At 34.6% G+C, this 17,772-nt stretch overlaps 1 protein-coding gene across 1 annotated transcript in view; it reads left to right on the top strand.

The window, feature by feature from the left end:
• Positions 1–1,474: 1,474 nt before the first annotated feature.
• PolG1 (DNA polymerase gamma, catalytic subunit tam) overlaps positions 1,475–17,772 on the top strand; it is a 93,906-nt gene continuing 77,608 nt past the window's right edge. The window contains exons 1-3 of the mRNA XM_076452422.1: positions 1,475–1,622; positions 8,605–9,001; positions 15,485–15,798. Of these exons, the coding sequence (XP_076308537.1) occupies positions 8,630–9,001; positions 15,485–15,798 (686 nt within the window). The 5' untranslated portion in view covers positions 1,475–1,622; positions 8,605–8,629. The remainder of the gene's footprint in view (positions 1,623–8,604; positions 9,002–15,484; positions 15,799–17,772) is intronic.

Below are 17,772 nucleotides of genomic sequence, written 5' to 3'. Positions count from 1 at the left end.
ATCAGAAGAGAAATTTACTATGATTGATTTGATACCCTGTGACTGGGTGAACGGCCCTTTTCAGAATGAGGCTGGGACCTACAGGTCCGATGCCAGAGATTTTGCTGTGGGGGGAAACGGGAGTACCCCGAGAAAACCCACTTTCACGGCCTGGGCGCCGAATAATCTACCCAGACCGTGCCCGGAAGTAGCTGGGAAAAGAAAGAAAGAAAGAAGAAAAAAAAAGAAACTGATGAACTATGTTGGTGGTATACGTGGAAACTGTTAGCTGCAGTCTTGTACATCAGGTGGTAACTTCGTCATGAACTTGTTTACACACTTGAAGCCCATTGGTGCAATTGAAAAACGTAGTCTCGGTGGTGGAACTACTGACTGTTCTTCGGTGAGTTGTTCTTCGCTGGTCTATGATGCTTTGTTTCTTCTCGAGGTTTTGGTTTGAGTTTTTTGCGTGGAGGTAGTTTGTTTTTCAGTTTGTACTGTCGCGTCGATGGTTATCTTGGTAATGGTTTGAGTCTGGCTAGTTGTTGAATTCTGTGGAACTGGGATTGAAGTCTGGCATGAACTGTCCTTTTTCTTTCTTGAACTACTGGAACTTGGCGTGTTACTAACAGTGGGAGTTGTCGTCTTCTGAGTCGAGTTGTCTGAATCTGTCTTCATGTTTCTTCTAATTAGATCTGGACTCGGCGGTATTTTGGTAGTTTCATGTTGGAAGATTTCCGTTGGTTGTTTGCGATATCTGGGTGCTTTGTTTGAACCAGTATTGAGTGGTCGTCGATGTGGGCGTTCGGCTCTAAAATGAAATATATGATAATAACAGCCGTCACGTAACATACAGTCAGCACTGTACTTCGACGTTGTCACTATCTTCATGAAGTGCGTGGGATGGTTACTGTTCTTAGAAAAAATTCGATGAACTGCATATACCTTGGCTTGTATTTGGGGTTTTGTGTTTGTCTAATTTCTTCTGGTTGAATTGATGGGTCGACGCCCCTGAGGAATACAGAATAAAGATTGACTGGACTTTTAGTGGGGGAACAACTTACTTTAAATTCAGTGTTCCATGGCTGGCACGGATAAATTTGGTCTGCAGTAGTGGCTGGTTGGATGGGGATTCCTCCCCGGCGTAAAATACGGGTCCTGGACGGTTCCGTCCGCGTTACGCAGAGTCCGCCATATAAGGGGTCTTTTATAGGAGAAATCTTAAGATAATGTTGCAAAATTTTGATATTTCCGGCTTATATAGGTTTCTGCCAGAGGCAGTTTCCGTCTCAGGCGATATTTTTTGTGGTCTATCTGAATACATAAAAGTAGCTATGTAATTATTTAAAATTATTATGGAATATTTTGTTTTAAATTGGTGTAATAATTTACAAGTCAATAACGTATTAACTCAAAACACAAATAACATGTTATAATTATAAATGAGATATTATTATAAAAATCTAATCTTATATCCACAGAGTGGCGCATAAATATAAACTGACTGTTTTTCGGTATATCGATAGTGCATGTGAAATCAGTGTGGAAATGTTTTTGAATCATTTTTCAACATCAGAGAAACGTGTAACTGTAACACCTAATTTTTAAGACTAAAATCGAAGTTAACATGGTTAACTGTGAGAGTAAGTATAAACAAATATTATTTGTTAATAATTATTAAAAAATAATACACATACAATGGAATTTGGAAACAAGTCAACACAAGATAAAACAATAATCACATCAATTTTGAACGTAAGTAAAAACTGTGAAGTTTCAAGAACGATTATGATTTCGAAGGAGGTTAGACAACAAATGTAGGAGCCACTTGCTATATATTTGTACGTCCTTAAATTGAATAGTGAGTAGATACCGGAAGATACGCTGGCTTATATTATTTCTCTATTTTGTGCTAAAATGCAAGGAAGCTCATAATTATAACTTCTAGGCCTTATAGTTTTTCATCAGTGATGAGAAGAGATTATGAAAGGCCAATAAAAGTGCTTTCCAAAGTCATTTTCTAATTTTGTTTCGTTGTTAACATGATTTCAGTAGGGGAACATTGTGCCTTACTTGGCTTTCAACATTCTTTGAAGAAGGTATTGCTAATGTAGATGAAAGCATGAGAATGTATTTGGTATATCTAGATTTTTCAGAAAGCATTTGATAAAATGGCATGAAAATTGCTACTGTAGATATGGGGGGGATAAGTTGGTATTGGATAAAAAAAGTGGTTGGATGGAAGAAAGAGGAGGGTTGTTGTAAATGGAGTTCACTTGAAGTGGATTAATGTCATAAATGAAGTACCATGGGGTTCATTATTAGGAGTTTTGCTCTTTTTGATTTACATTAATGACAGATAAAGGAATAGTTAATAAATCATTTAAATGTACTGTTGATATTAAAGTGTTAGGTGTTGCTGGCTGTGAGAAGAATATTGTTGCTCTATGAAAGGTTTTGGATTATTTGGTGATTTTGGCAAATAACGATAGGTGGTCTTTAATTATAATAAACATAAGGTATGAGTATAATTTTATGGGAATAACCTTAAGGGTGTTATCAGAGAAAAGGATGTTTGTGTTCTGGCTGATTAGTCTTTTAAGCCATCCAAGTAATGTGCTGTTGCTAGTGGTAGGGCATATATGATTTTAGGTTGCATATATAGATTTGTTGAAAACAAGTCAAATGAGGTTATACTTCAATTGTACAATCCACTGGTAGCCCACATTTGGAGAGTTATGGACATTAAATTTTTGAAAAGAGTTCAGAGGAGGGCTTACTAGGATAATACTTGAGATAAAAAGGCTGTTATATGAGACCATGTTAAAATCTCTTCAAGTTATTTTCTCTTTAAAAAAAGTTGAGGGTATCTGAATGAGGTGTTGAAAACTTAAGGAGATTAACAGTGTTTCTGTATTTGTTTATTTTTTTGCATTTAATGGTGAAAATAGTAGAACCGGGAGACAAATATAAATTTTGACAGGAAAAGTTATATTTAAAGAATGGGTTGCCTTTGAATATGGTTGATGCACTGTGTTCAAGGAGGATTTGGTAAATATTTTAATAAGGTATCGCTTTGAGTATTTATTTTGATTTTAAAATTTTAATGACCTAGATAAACATTAATATCTGCCATTAAGTTTTGTTATATTAGTAGTACTTTGTACATACTGACTATAATCATGATCTTTGGCCATTGATTGTCATACTACCAAGCTTTATATAACAAGCTACTTACATTTAACTAAATTAACTAAACTGCATTATTGATTTATGACTATCACATGATGAAATAATTATTTTAGAGCTGTACTGAATAATATTTTCTAAGTTGTAACTTATCTATATTGATTATGAATGTGAAGACAGTTTTTTTGAGATTTTATGTTGAAAGATAGCATGTATTACAACTTGCAGCTTGAAGTGATCAATTTTTTTTTTTTTATATAAACTTGCATTATCATGTATCCAAAGACTGAACTGGATAGTGTAATTTTCATATGTGTATTCTATGACCTAGAAAACAATATAACATGGGACAGAAGTAATATTTCACATTGTTTTTGTTGACATTTGAGACAAAATAGATAACCAACTATGCCAGTCTTGAGTGCTATAATTTTGTCCTGGATCTGTGTTTAAATTTGTTTTAGTGTGTTCAGGATATTTGGATTGATGAACAATTTGAAAAACCAAGCAAATAAAAGAAAGAATTAAACTCATACAAAATATTGTCATATTTTCAGTTTCTTAACATTTATAAGCCTGGTATGCCCAGGTGGTTAAGGCACTCAACTCATAATGTGAAAGTCACGGGTTCGAATCCCCATCACACCATAGATGTTCATCCTTTCAACTGTGGGGGCATTATAATGTGACTGTCAATCCCATTATTCATTGGTAAAAGAGTAGCCCAAGAGTTGGCAGTGAGTGGTGATGACTAGCTTCCTTCCCTCTAGTCTTGTACTGTTAACTTAGAGACAGCTATCACAGATAGCCCTTGTGTTGACTTGCACAAAATTCAAAACAAACCAAACATTTATAATAAATTCCAGTATGGTACTTCACTCATAAGATTAGCTATTCTCATTTGTTGCATACCACAAGCTTTCCATGCTCTACCTATTGGAATCAAATGCTTCCAATGTGTGTTTCATGCAAATCATATTCATGCATTGCTTATCCACCAACAGGGGCATAGTACACTCATAAGATGCATGTGATTCCCTCTGTGCACCTCAACTGAACTATTCCTTCTCTTTTGGCAGTACTTGCATGTAGACATCTTTTTTCATCTTGTTTAGTGTTTGAGCTTAAATTATTTTCCAAAGCAGTTTCCTTTAACATACTCGGGTTTTGTTTTTTAAAGCATTTTGGGTTACCACTGTAAATGTTTTGTATTCAACAGGTGCTTTCCCACAGGTTTCATGTGATTTGTCTACATTTATTTGCAGGGAGATGGAACATTACATGTGTCAACTTTTGTCTTTGGACATTGCTCCTCTTCCTCCAAAACCTGTGGAATCTGGTAGGCTGACAAGGACCTTAATTACCTGTTTCCATCTCTTGAATTTGCATTACTTTCTAGTACTCTCCCTGAAGATTCTGTTCAGCCTTCTACAGTTTTTTTTACTTCATTTATTGGGTTTGTTATGTTTTATCCCATGTTCCTGTGTATTATGACCTGCATCCTTTATTACTGCCTTCCAATGGCATACCTGTATGTCTGCAGACTTACACTGCAAAAAACTAAGTTTCGATACCCAAGGTGGACAGAGCACAAATAGCCCATTGTGTAGCTTTGTGCTTTATTCCAAATCAAAACTGTTGGGTTCTCCTTTTTCCATTTGTGGGTGGTCTCTAAATCACCCGTTAGTCTCACCCATACCCCATTTTCCTGTCTTTGTCTTACCCTTGCAACTCTTGTGTGGTGCCTTTTCATAATCCATCTCCTGTCTGAGGCTCTTCACAGAAATTCTGATGGGTTTTCTGGGGATATACTCTGCTTTCTTACCTCCACTTTGGCTTGTTTGTTGCCTTTGGTTTTGGCTTTACAATTGTGTAATACTTGTTGTTGGGACCTTTTAGATTTTGATGATGTTTTAATGGCTTAGTTTTTAAGATGTTTTGTCTTCAATATTGTTTCAGAATCCTTGGTGTCTTGGGTGGCATCCATCCAGCAACAATCTATCATTTCCCTTTGCTAGCCTGTTTATCTCGGTTGGACCTTAGTGTGACACCAGTTCCCTTTTCCCATCCTTCTTCTTGAGGTGTCTCAGCTCATGCTTTTTTTTAATGATGCACAGTATTCGTCCAACATTTCTGGTGGCAGCTTGACTTGTGGCCTTAATTCATCAATGGTACTCTTTCATCACTAGTGTTTGGGTTCTTTGAGTTTTGTGAGGAGAATTTGAAATTCCATTTTTGTCCCACCTCCTTTATCCTGGGCATCTTGTTTCCTTTCCTTCTCCTCAGGATTCCACAGCTTGCCAGCATCTATCAGAGACAGTACAGAACTTCCTCATTTAATGAACTGTTGAACCTGTTCATGTCGGTCAGTGGAGTTTTACTTCTATCTACTTGCTATTCTTAGAAAGTCCAGGGACTGAACCTCTCGGTGTGGATTCCTGTACGTGGTGAGGGGACCTCCCTGGAAAGGTTCTGTTTTTTCAGTTTACCTTCTCTGGGATCTAAACATCCTCCCACGTGTTTGCCAATGAGTGGCAGCCAGCAAAGGGGAAGAGAGGATCCTGGTGGTTGAGGGGTCCAACCCTAACATACAACTTTGGCCTTGAATTCCTGTAGATGGGAAGCCTTGGATTGGCCCCCCTTGGGTCAGTTGGCTGGTTCACTCAGGCTAGGGTCAGCCAAGTACCAGTGTTGGATGTTCTCAACAGGTGTTATGGACATTACTTCTGATGCTGGTGTTTGGGTATAGTGCTCACGAAACCCTGGCATTGCTGCAGTGCCCTAGTTTGACATTGTAGTGCATCCCCTCATAGGGCTCCATGGTGGGTGGGGTCAGTGAGCACCGAAATTTTCCTTTCTTTATTATGGATACTCCACTTAAAATCTTAGTAAAATAGTGAAAAAACAGTCTATAGGTAAACGACCACATCTTAAAGATTCTGAGCAGCAATCCTCACCATCCTGTACCACCTGTTGTACCTCATTTTCTTATATTGCACTAACTTTTTGACAAACCTTTAGGGCAAATGCCTCCTGTTTTCATTCAGAAGAGACGAGAGGGACTTGCTGGCCTCTCCCACCTGGGGTTGTGTTTTCCCTCCTTGATGGGCCATGCCGTCTTGTTCCCATAAGGATCGGAAAGAGGAAATTGTTCTAACTAAACTACGAATTGGTCACAGTTTTTTAACTCATCATTTTCTTTTATCTAGAACTGATGCACCAGTGTGTACTTTGTGTAACACTCAGGTCACAATAAGCCACATTTTACTTTCTTGTCATCATTATGATTTTCAACGACGGCATTATTTTAAGTATGTTCTGTTCCAAGATTTGTCCATAGCGTTAGACAGTGTTATTGGTTATTGTGACACATTCTACCTTGGTAATGTTTTCAGTTTTTTAATGCCATTTAAGTTTTTTAATTTATACTTTACACCTTTTTAATGTGGCTCCCTTTTAAAAATCACAGTTCATCTTTTTCATTTTGAAATTAGAAACTGACCATAGCATTAAATAACTCAAAACCAGGACTGGAAAGGCCAACTCAGGTGACTGACAGTGGTTTTTGTACTTACCTGTTAGTCTTCCTGGTGAGTTACGATTATTACAGTCAAGCTACAGAAAGTCCTTTTACAACTTGAATTACTGTAGTTTTTCTCTTGACGTTGTAGACAAGATGTAGACATTGGTTTTATGCTATTTATTTAATTTTTGACTTTGTTTTGTTTTACCTTAACTTCCTTTTATGAATTTTCCTGAATTACTTCTTACCTCAGTTACTTTGTTCACCTTCCACGTTTCACCATGGAGTCCTATCTCAATTTTTGTTGTTGTTGGGTTGTTGTTTTTTTCCATATCTATCAATGACAAAAATGGACATCTTAAATGCTTATATGGCCCATTCCTCATAACTTCATCAGTTAGATCTTGTTCTGTGATGAATGGTGCCTGAATAAGTATTTAACTCTTAAATATGCACTGTGCACATATTGACTAGTGCTTTCTTTTCCGTGGCTCTGTACTGTCTGTCACCTTTGAGATGGGGTGTTTTACAATATCACTTGTAGGTGAAACATCTTGCAATGTTTGTTTAACAAATTTGCCCATCCTGGACTGTACTAACCATGGACTTCAGTGGTAAAACAGAAGATGGTTGCTCATCCCTGCGATGCCTTGATTGAATAAATTAGTATGGTCTGCTTTTCAAAATAGTTTTTATGATCATCCATTGCACTGCTTCAGGTGTTAATGTTCCTCTGGGCTCTCCAGCACCTTTTCATTGACCTTCCTTCTTGTGGAGTATGGAAGTCCTCACTACTTAACAGTTCCAAGCTACTAAGGAGTGGTTGGCTATGGAGACACTCTGCTGTATAGGTTCCTCATAAACTGATTATATAACCATTCAATTCAGATAGGGTGGTCATGCTCTGTCAGTTTAGGTGATGTATCTTCCAATTTGCAATTAAACATATGGTGGATTTAGATGTCACAATGTGGTTCATCTGTTTGATTGGGAGCCCTCATCCTACCATTGTATGGATGTTGGTACCTTGCAGGCTGGATTTGGATTTTGAGTGAACCAATCAACACAAGTTCACACACAGGTTTCAGGTTGTCTATTCTCTTCCCTCAGTTGCTTCTCCTGTGTTTTGGGTCACAGCAGAAATATGCAACACTGTTTAGGTACAATCTGTGGCTCTTCCTCATTATTTCTTGTTATGGAGATGTTATTGCCCTTTAAATAGCTCAGGTCTGTTTCACATTGTGGGAATTGATTGCATGATAGACTTTCTCTTGACACCAGATGTCAAATTCCTGGATTGATATTTCAGAGCTAATACTACATTTTCAGTATAGGGAAATTATAAAATTGGTTATGAACCTTTATTATAAAATAAATTATGCAAAATCTTGCTAGAAAAACTGTGTGAAAAAACATTTTTCTTTAATTCTAGCCATTATTCAAGGAATGACTAGTACAATCTCTGATCTTAACTTTAAAATAATTACTTGTTGTTTTTCAATAATAAACCAACTAAATATTCAAGTGCATATCGCTAAATGACTTGTTAATTAAATCTGTCAGTTATTATCACCTCAAATACATGAAACCTCCAGCTTGAAATACTGAATACACATATACATACTCATTCCATATCATTTAATCAAAATTAACCAGGAATTAAAAAATTTTTACAAATTTTTTATATTATGGTTCTAGTGAGGTTATTCTCTTAAGGTCTGAAAGTGTTAAGTTGTATACTTGCTTTCTTAGAAGTTATCTAATTTTAATTATCAGTATTATTCTAAATAGTTTCTTCATATAGTAATTTAAAATAAGTGTCTGTATGCTATTCATTACCTTTTATTTCCGACTTGTTCTTATATCATAAAAGCTATTAAATGAACAAAACTATTTTTGTCTTTTTACATGAGTGTGGGAATTTATGGTGGATATGAAATGAGGAACTTTGGTAAAACAACTTCAGCTTTTGCCACCTACTGGAAAGAATGGAGGAGAAGCCATGACCAGTTTATGGTAATTAGGAAATTACAACCATCCCAACACCATTTTTCTACAGAAGTGTTTAAAATGGTTTCAAAGGAAAAGCCAGATCTAAAGCAGATATGTAATAAACATCAGAAAACAGTTGGACAACAAGAAATAAGCCAAGAGTTCATATCAGATAATATAAGGGTGAATCCCATTGGTATACAGATGTTGTCAGAAGGACTTCATAAGCAAATATTTAAAAAAAATGTTACCACTTCTGATGCTGAAAATATCAAAAAGTGCATAGAGCACTTAAAGAAGCATGGATTATGGGGAAAGGTAAAAACCATAAATTTTTCCAATTTATTCTTAAATTTTGAATTGTTAGTGAAAATAATAAGATGCAAAATGTCTAAAAGTTTTGAGTTGTTTCTGTAGACATAAATTCATATATATGTGCAGTTTTAATTTCATTAGTAAAAGAATAAGAAGCTTTGAGTGGGTTCTTGTAGATCCATTTGAAGTAAATCTTGATTTTCATTACACACACCACATGGCCAGAATTATGTGGACACCAAGTCATAACACCAATATGTGCTTGTTGAACATCTCATTTCAAAATCATGGGCATTAATATGGAGTGATTCCCCCCTTTGCTGCTATAACAGCCTTCACTCTTCTGGGAAGGCTTTACACTACATTTTGGAACATGTATGCAGGGATTCACTTCTATCCAGCCACAAGAGCATTAGTGAGATTGGGTGAGAAGGCCTGGCTTGAAGTCAACATTTCAATTTATCCCAAAGGTATTCAATGGGGTTCAGGTCAGTCAAGTTCTTCCACGCTAATCTCGGCAAACCATGTCTTTATGCATGGGGGTAATGTCATGGTGAAACAAAACAGGGCCTTTTCTAAACTGTTGCTACAAAGTTGGAAATATACAATTCTCTAGAATATTTCTGCAAAAACGGCTTGTTTTGGGTTGAGAAAATATTTTACGTAGAAGAGCAAACAACGCTTCGAAACATAAAAATTCTAAAAGCAGATAAAGGTAACACTATAGTCATAATGAACACGAATGAATACATCCAAAAAATGAAGAACATCCTATCAGACATGAACAAATTTAAACTAATACACACAAATCCAACAAAGACACACGAGACGCAACTAAACAAATTACTACTAAAAATGAAAAAAGCCAACACAATTTCACAAACACTTTATTCCTACCCACGTAAAACCGACTCACGCACACCACAAATATATGGCACCCCCCAAACCTCATAAACCAGATTGTCCATTACGACCAATAATGTCCACATATGAATCGTTTAATTACAATCTTGGTAAATACGTAGCATGGGCATTCTCCAAATATGTAATATCAGCCAGCTCATTCATCAAAGACTCTTTTAATTTCAAGTCTAATCTAAATCAACTTAATCATAAAGCCTTAAAGGCCAGTTTCGATGTTATATCCCTCTTTACAGAAGTTCCAACCACTGAAGCTTGCAAGATAGCCTTAGAACACTATATCCGAGACCCTAACCCAACTATAGACATTCCCAGCAACCAATTAGCAACCCTCATAGAATTCACCACGATTAAGACAAACTTCATGTTCAACAACCACAACTATGTACAAACAAATAGCCTAAGCATGGGCAACCCAGTATCACCAGTTCTAGCCAATATTTTTATGACACAAGTTGAAACACAAGCAATTAACACAGCATTACATCCACCACTATACTGGTACAGATATGTAAATGACACGGTTGTGGGATTCAGATCTACAGAGCACTTACTTAATTTTTTCAATCACATTAACTCTATACATCCCAACATTAACTTCAGAAGTGAACAGCTAGAAAACAATCAAATATCATTTCTTAACCTCAAAATTACAAGAACCGACACAAATTTCAAAACAGAAATCCACTTAAATATCACCCATACTGAACTATACATTCCTTGGGACTCAGTACATGAAACAAAACAAAAACTCAACATACTAAGAAACCAAATAAACACAGCCATAAAACTATGCTCACCAGATAAAATTAACGATGAATTAGACAAAATAAAACAATACTTCATCAACATCAATAAGTTTTCTCCTCAAACCGTAGAAAAATTATACGCACACACCTAAACGGAAAGCAAAATCAACCAACAAAAATAAATATATCTCGCGAATCAAAAAATCACAAAACAATATACTGCTGTATACCATATATTCCTGACATCAGCAGACAAATAACCAACATTTGGCAAAAACTAGTAACAAAATATGACATTCCAGTTAACACCAAATTTATTCAAAAACAGTCACAAAACTGAGGTCTATACTATGTAAAAACTACACTGACAAACACCACACCAACATTATTTATAAAATACAATGTGATAACTGCCACAACTTCTATATTGGAGAAACAAGTAGAAAAATGGAAACCAGATTCAAAGAACATAAAAAGTCACCTTCACACGTTTTCGAACACTGCAAGTCAAATAAACACAAAATAACCATAGAAAACACTCAAATACTAAATAAACAGACAAACACAAAATTAAAGAAGCCTTACTTATACAACAACTTAAACCCAAAATAAACAAATATAAAGGAAAGCCTTTATACCTATATTAAATATAATAAAATACAATTATATATTCAAACATCTAACACCACCCTCTACATTCTGACACTCAGTTACACAACTCCTTCCAAGCACGTGGTCAGCTTCCGGTCAGTTACCTCTTTCTTTCTTTGTGAACCTGGCGATGACCGAAGAAGGTCGAAACGTTGTTTGCTCTTCTATGTAAAATATTTTCTCAACCCAAACGAGCCGTTTTTGCATATATATTTCTCTACAAGTGAATTTTCTTGACATCACTGAATTCTCTAGAATGTCATTGTATGCTGTAGTATTAAGATTTCCCCTTCACTGAAACTAAAGAGCCTAGCCCAAATTATGAAAAACAACTCCAGACCATTTCTTCCTCCACAAAACTTTACAGTTGGCACTATGCATTCAGACAGGTATTGTTCTCCTAGCATTTGCCAAACCCAGATTCATCCATCAGACTGCCAGATAATGAAGTGTGATTCATCACTTCAGAGAACACATTTCCACTGCTCCAGAGTCCAATGGCAGTGTGCTTTGTACTACTCCAGCCAATGCTTGGTATTGTGCATGGTAATCTTGAGCTTGTGTCTGGCTGCTCAGCCATGGAAACCCGTTTCATGAAACTTCCGACAAACATTTTTGTGCTGGTATTGCTTCCAGAGGCAGTTTGAAACTCGTTAGTGAGTGTTGCAACTGTAAATAAATGATCTTTATGCAGTATGAGCTTCAGCATTTGGTGTTCCCCTTCTGTGTGCTTGTGTGGCCCACTGCTTTGTGGCTGAACTGTTGCTGCTTCTAGACATTTCCACTTCACAACAACAGCACTTGCAGTTGACTGGGACAGTTTCAGCAGGGCAGAAATTTGATGAACTGATTTGTTGGAAAGGTGGCATTTTGTAGTGCAACATTAAAAATCAGAGCTCTTCAGTACAACCCATTCTGCTGCCAATGTTTGTCTATGGAGATTGCATGGCTGCATGCTTGATTTTATGCACCTGTTAGTAATGGGTGTGACTGAAATAGCCAAACCCATTAAAGGGATTTCCACATACTTTTGTCCATATTGTGCATGTGTGTGTAAATAAATATAAACAAAAACAAGCCAAAAAATACTGCATCATTGTTAAAATATAAAATGTACCCTAGGTTTTGGAGGTGAATGTGGAAGTTGGACCCATATTGTAGTGGGAATACACCATCTGTCAGTCTTAACCTCCATTCACCAGACTCATATAAAGAAATAAAGGAATAAAAATAGAAGTTAGGAGAGCAAGATTTTGGTGCTTACGCCCATGATGTCCCTCATCTATTAGCACACTTCATTACCTTCAGACAGTCGTGGAAAAGTGACTGCTCTTCGAAGTAAAGAAGAAAAATAAACAAAAATTAAATAATAATAAGGTACTACCACTTGGGGGGAAGCAAATTAAATAAACTTACCTCTTGAAGTTAGCGTTCCATCTCCTATTATGGTGGTAAGGCACAAATTGGTAGGTCAGTAGACAAATTATATTAATATGAATGATTCCAACCAATAATCTAAACTAACTAGTATAACTCTCAATTACCACAGATTAAGTGTAGTGTAACTACCAATTTTCATTTTAAAAGTACATTACTTTTAAAAGAAATAGACCATATATTGGAAAAGCAAAATATTTTCTTTTATAAAAAAATATTTACACTGACATCATTATCAATTATTTTAATTTCTAAATCTAAATAATGTGCCACTATATTTGATATTGAATCATTTTCAGTTTCTAATTCTACTGGATAAATAGTGGTAATAACATTATTTATTTCAGAATTACTTATCTTAATTAAATCATCTATATATCTGAAAGTTAAAGCAGAAATGTCTGGGTTTATGTAGTTTTTAATAAATATGTTTACATAATAGTAAAGATATAAATTTTCTATACAAGTAGAACAGTTAACTCCCCTTGAAACTTCTATTTCTTGTTCAAAACCTGGTTATTGAAAAATATATAATTATTGTAAATAAAGAAATTTAATATATCTTTTATGTTTTTACAATTTCTTAGATATTCTAAAATAGGTTAATTATTTTTTATTATCCAAAAAGCATATTTTTTTATTATTAACACTTTTATATTTTTAATTTTATTGAATAAAATATTAAGTAATTTATTAAATAAAATGACTGGTTGTTTAATAATTGTTCTTATTGAAATAGAAATAAATCTTAGTTTAATCTGAGATTTATAGAGTTTGGGAATAGCATATATAAAAGGTAAATTTACATAAGAATTTAGTTCAGGACAAAGTTTTTTTTTATAAGCTTTAATGAATTTATTAATTACTGTATCTTTAGATTGGTTAATGAGCTTAAATGTTTTGTACTGTTAATTTATTTTATCATAATTAATACATAAAACTTTTTACAAATGATACCAAGATTACAGTTACCCTTATCAATGGGATAATGTGTATCCCCACTGCAATGTGGATCCTACTTCTTCAGTTTCCAAAATCTAGGGTACATTTTATATCCCACATTACAGCTTGTATGCTGGGGATCCTTTCAATTGTTGCAGCATCTTTTATTTTTGTTTATAACCAACTAACATTAGTCAGAGGTTTAGATTTGCTGTTTTTAATGCAGTCCTTCCTTTTGGTTTTGTTTTATTTTATTTTACTTAACTCTCCAGTATTAATATTCTCTGTCTCTCCATTTATATATATGTACATATACTCACCCATAACACATTTAAGTGAAAAGTCCCACAAGTTATATAATCATTTATCTATGAAACTTTGATTTCTCATGCTGTAATCATTTCAATGGCAACTTACATGCAAATAAGAATGGTCATTATAGACGTTTTGCATGGTACTTGAGTCCTGGTGATTCAGGGTATCAGGGAATCTTTGTTCCAAATCTCAGTTACCAAAGATTTTCAATTTGTTTTTGGCTGTTACAAGCTTTATGCTTCATGTTAATCATTTTGATACTTCTGGTTTTCAACTAGATTGCATAACATGTTAATTGTTTTCAGAATAATTGCAAACAAATCTGACAAACAAAATGAAAAGCTGATTATGGAATGTAACATATTTCTATAAGAATATAAGTTACACAAATGAATAGATTATCACTCAGCTCACCAGTTTCCCTCTCTGTCCAAATAATATAACAATTTGCATTTGTATATATACTCTAGAAAAGTGTAGAAAAAACAAAACTCTCAGTTTGAACTCATCATGGAGCAAAAAGAAAAGGCTATAGCTAAGCAAGATATAATTTTGTCAAAAAAATCTTCATCCAAAATTCTAGATCTTGAACCTGTTGACTCTTGCATTTAAGACTTTCTCATTCGAACACTTGGACCATCGAAAGATAGATTAGATTGTCTAAACCTTCAATGATTTTGAACAACTGAACCAAATAATTTTTAATTCTTCTAGAGAAAAATAAGTTAAACATTTTAAGACTTTTCATACTTCAAATTTTGAATCTTTACTTGTTTAGTAACCCATCTCTGCTCTACCCTCTTTCTAACTTGTTGTTTGTGGCCTGCACTGCCTGCAGAACCCTAGTTATGTCTGTAATTCATATCCTTTTTTAGCTTTAGAGTAAGGAAGTATGAATATAATGTTGTTACAATGCATTTTTTACATTCTAACTTATTCAAAACTGTAAGTTTGAGCAGATAAATATGTAAATTAATAAGTATTGTGAATTTGTACCACTGGAGGGAACACATTGTATATGTGTTTATCAATAAGTATAGTGGCCTATCTATCTGTCTTTAAAAGTCCAATGAAATCTTTGAAAAAAAAAAAGTGTATGCTTCTTGTGAAGCTGATTTACTACATATAATAATGTGGATTACACACAACTAACTTTTAGAAGGTGTTAAACATAACTGTAGTAAATGATAGTTCATATTTCATATAATAGTCTACCTCTCCAATAATTCACAGCTACAACTCTTAATGGTATAGAAAAGGAAATTCTCTTTGAATTTTGTTTTAATCCTAAAGTAGTAATTTTCAAACATTTAACTTTGATTCTCCACTTTTTTGAGTAGGAAATTTAAAGTGTATTTGTGAACTATTTTTCTGCTATTATAATTTATTTGTATTAATATGTGTTTCTTTCTTTACTAAATATTAGTATTTTTAATACTTTCTCAAAGCTGATAACAGCATATTTTCTCAGGAAATGACAGTGCAACCCAATGTTAACTTTGCTTTGCCCACATTCTATGGAAATAATATAGATGAACATTTCCAACATCTTGGGAACAGAGTCTCTATGGATTACAAAAAACTATTAAATGATTTAACCAATGTTGAAATTCCAAAAATACCAGAAAAATGGGAGTTTACTGCTGGGTGGACTAGATATGCAGTTAATGGAAATGCAGAAAAGGTAGATTATCCAAGTGAGCCAGTGTTAGTGTTTGATGTAGAAGTTTGTTTGCAAGAAGGAAATTTTCCAACCTTAGCAACTGCTGCTTCTCCACAAGCTTGGTAAGACTGTTATCTTTGTTTGTTTTTATGTTTTTTTGCATATCTAAGGTTGATTTTATTCTAAAATTTAAGGCAGAATTTTCAAAGTAAATAAATGTAAAAATACTAAAATCGTTTACTAAATAGCTTAATTGCAAATTCATACTCTGATCTCTGGTAAATCAGTAACAGAAAGTAAATGCAAAAATGTTTTTCAAAGCAGTGAATGAAAACACAGTAGAAAAAAACTATCAAAAAATATTTGAAATAGCAAAGGATTACATTTACAAATGGTAGCTATTTGCAAAAAAACAAGTCTAAACAATGCTGTGCCAACAAAAAAAGGAAGGATTGAGGAGGAATAGCAGAGAGAGTTAGCTGCACCAATGTAGGTGGTGCAATACTATTGGTTTAGGGTAGTCTTCCGAAATAGTGCAAAATTTATGTGGTATGTAGACTGGTGAATTGATTGCAAAAATATTTTAGTAGTGGTTAGAGGGCAGAAGAAAATTAAGATAGCTTTGAGTTAGAAAATGTTAGTACCTATCAGAAATACATTTTCAATGTAAGAAAATGTTAACCTCTGACTGTTATTGTTTTTTATTATTCAAACCATTCAGTAATTGAAACTGAATAAATTGATAACTAAAATAAATAGATGTATAAAAAAATTAATTGATCAAAGACCACACATTTTAGCCTGATGCAGCTTGACTATTAGAGATGGGTGATTAACTCATTTAACTGAAATAATCAGTTACTAATAGATAAGCATCAGTTGTACCAATTAATGTTGAAAAATATTAGTTAATTGAAGTTACAGTTGAATCAATTATTTTAACTAACTGGTAATTGAAATTATTATTAAATTAACTAATATTCATGAAAATAATTGATAGAAATTAGTTTTTGATTATTTCAATTACCCAGTAATCAAAATTACAATTAAATAAATTAATTTGTTTAATTCAAGTTTGTTCAGCTGACTTGATTGGTGGCATGACTCAAACAATAATTAACTAATTGTAATTAGGGCATGTGAATACAAATATTATTAATGCTAAACATTGAATTGTGAAGCCTATATAGGTCATTGTATCAATTCCCTTGGTGTGGATTCCTGTACGTGGTGAAGGGACCTCCTAGGGAAGGTTTTGTTATTTCAGTTTACCTCCTTTGGGATCTGTTTGTCATGCATGGTGACTCATGAAGGGGAAGAGAGAATCCTGGTGGTTGAGGGGTCCAACCCTAACACACCATTTTGGCCTTGAATTCCTGTAGATGGGTGACCCCCCTTGGGTCAATTGGCTGGTCCATTTTGGCTAGGGTCAATGAAGTACCAGTGTTGGATGTTACCAACAGGTGTTGTGGACATTGTATGTGATGCTGGTGATTGGGTATAGTGCTCACAAAACCCTGGCATTGCTGCAGTGTCCTTGTTTGGTATTGTAGTGCATCCCCTTGTAGGGCTTCATGGTGGATGGGGTTACTGGATACCAAAATATTCTTTTTTTTTCTTTTTTATGGATCCTCCAAATAAAAACTTAAATAAAATAGTGAAAAACAGTCCATAGTTAAACAACCATGTCTTGAAGGTTCTGAGCACCAATCTTCAACATCTGTAACACCAGTACCTCATTTTCTTATACTACATTCTTTAGGGCAAACCTTTAGGGCAGATGTCTCCATTTTTTCATTCAGAAGGGACTAGAGGGACTTGCTGGCTCTCCAAACATAGTAAAGAAGCTTTTCTCTGGTGACATATTTGTGGAAATATACACAGTGAACTCCTCTTGCATTTAAAGGGGACTGGGGATATACCTGTTGAGGTTATGCCCCATGCTACTTTGAATTTGTCACGAGGAATTGTTGTTGAGAGGAATTTGAAGAACATCCTCGAGTTAGAGGTTCTTGCTGGTTTCTGCAGTGAGAAGTATCTCCACTCAAAAAGATGGAATTATGATGCTAACCAATGTCTTCATTCTGACATTTACA

Source organism: Tachypleus tridentatus, chromosome 8 (genome assembly GCF_004210375.1).
Source record: "Tachypleus tridentatus isolate NWPU-2018 chromosome 8, ASM421037v1, whole genome shotgun sequence".
Classification (NCBI taxonomy): Eukaryota; Metazoa; Arthropoda; class Merostomata; order Xiphosura; family Limulidae; genus Tachypleus; species Tachypleus tridentatus.
The sequence above is the reverse complement of the archived record's forward strand: the minus strand, read 5'-3'. Positions and strand labels throughout refer to the sequence as shown.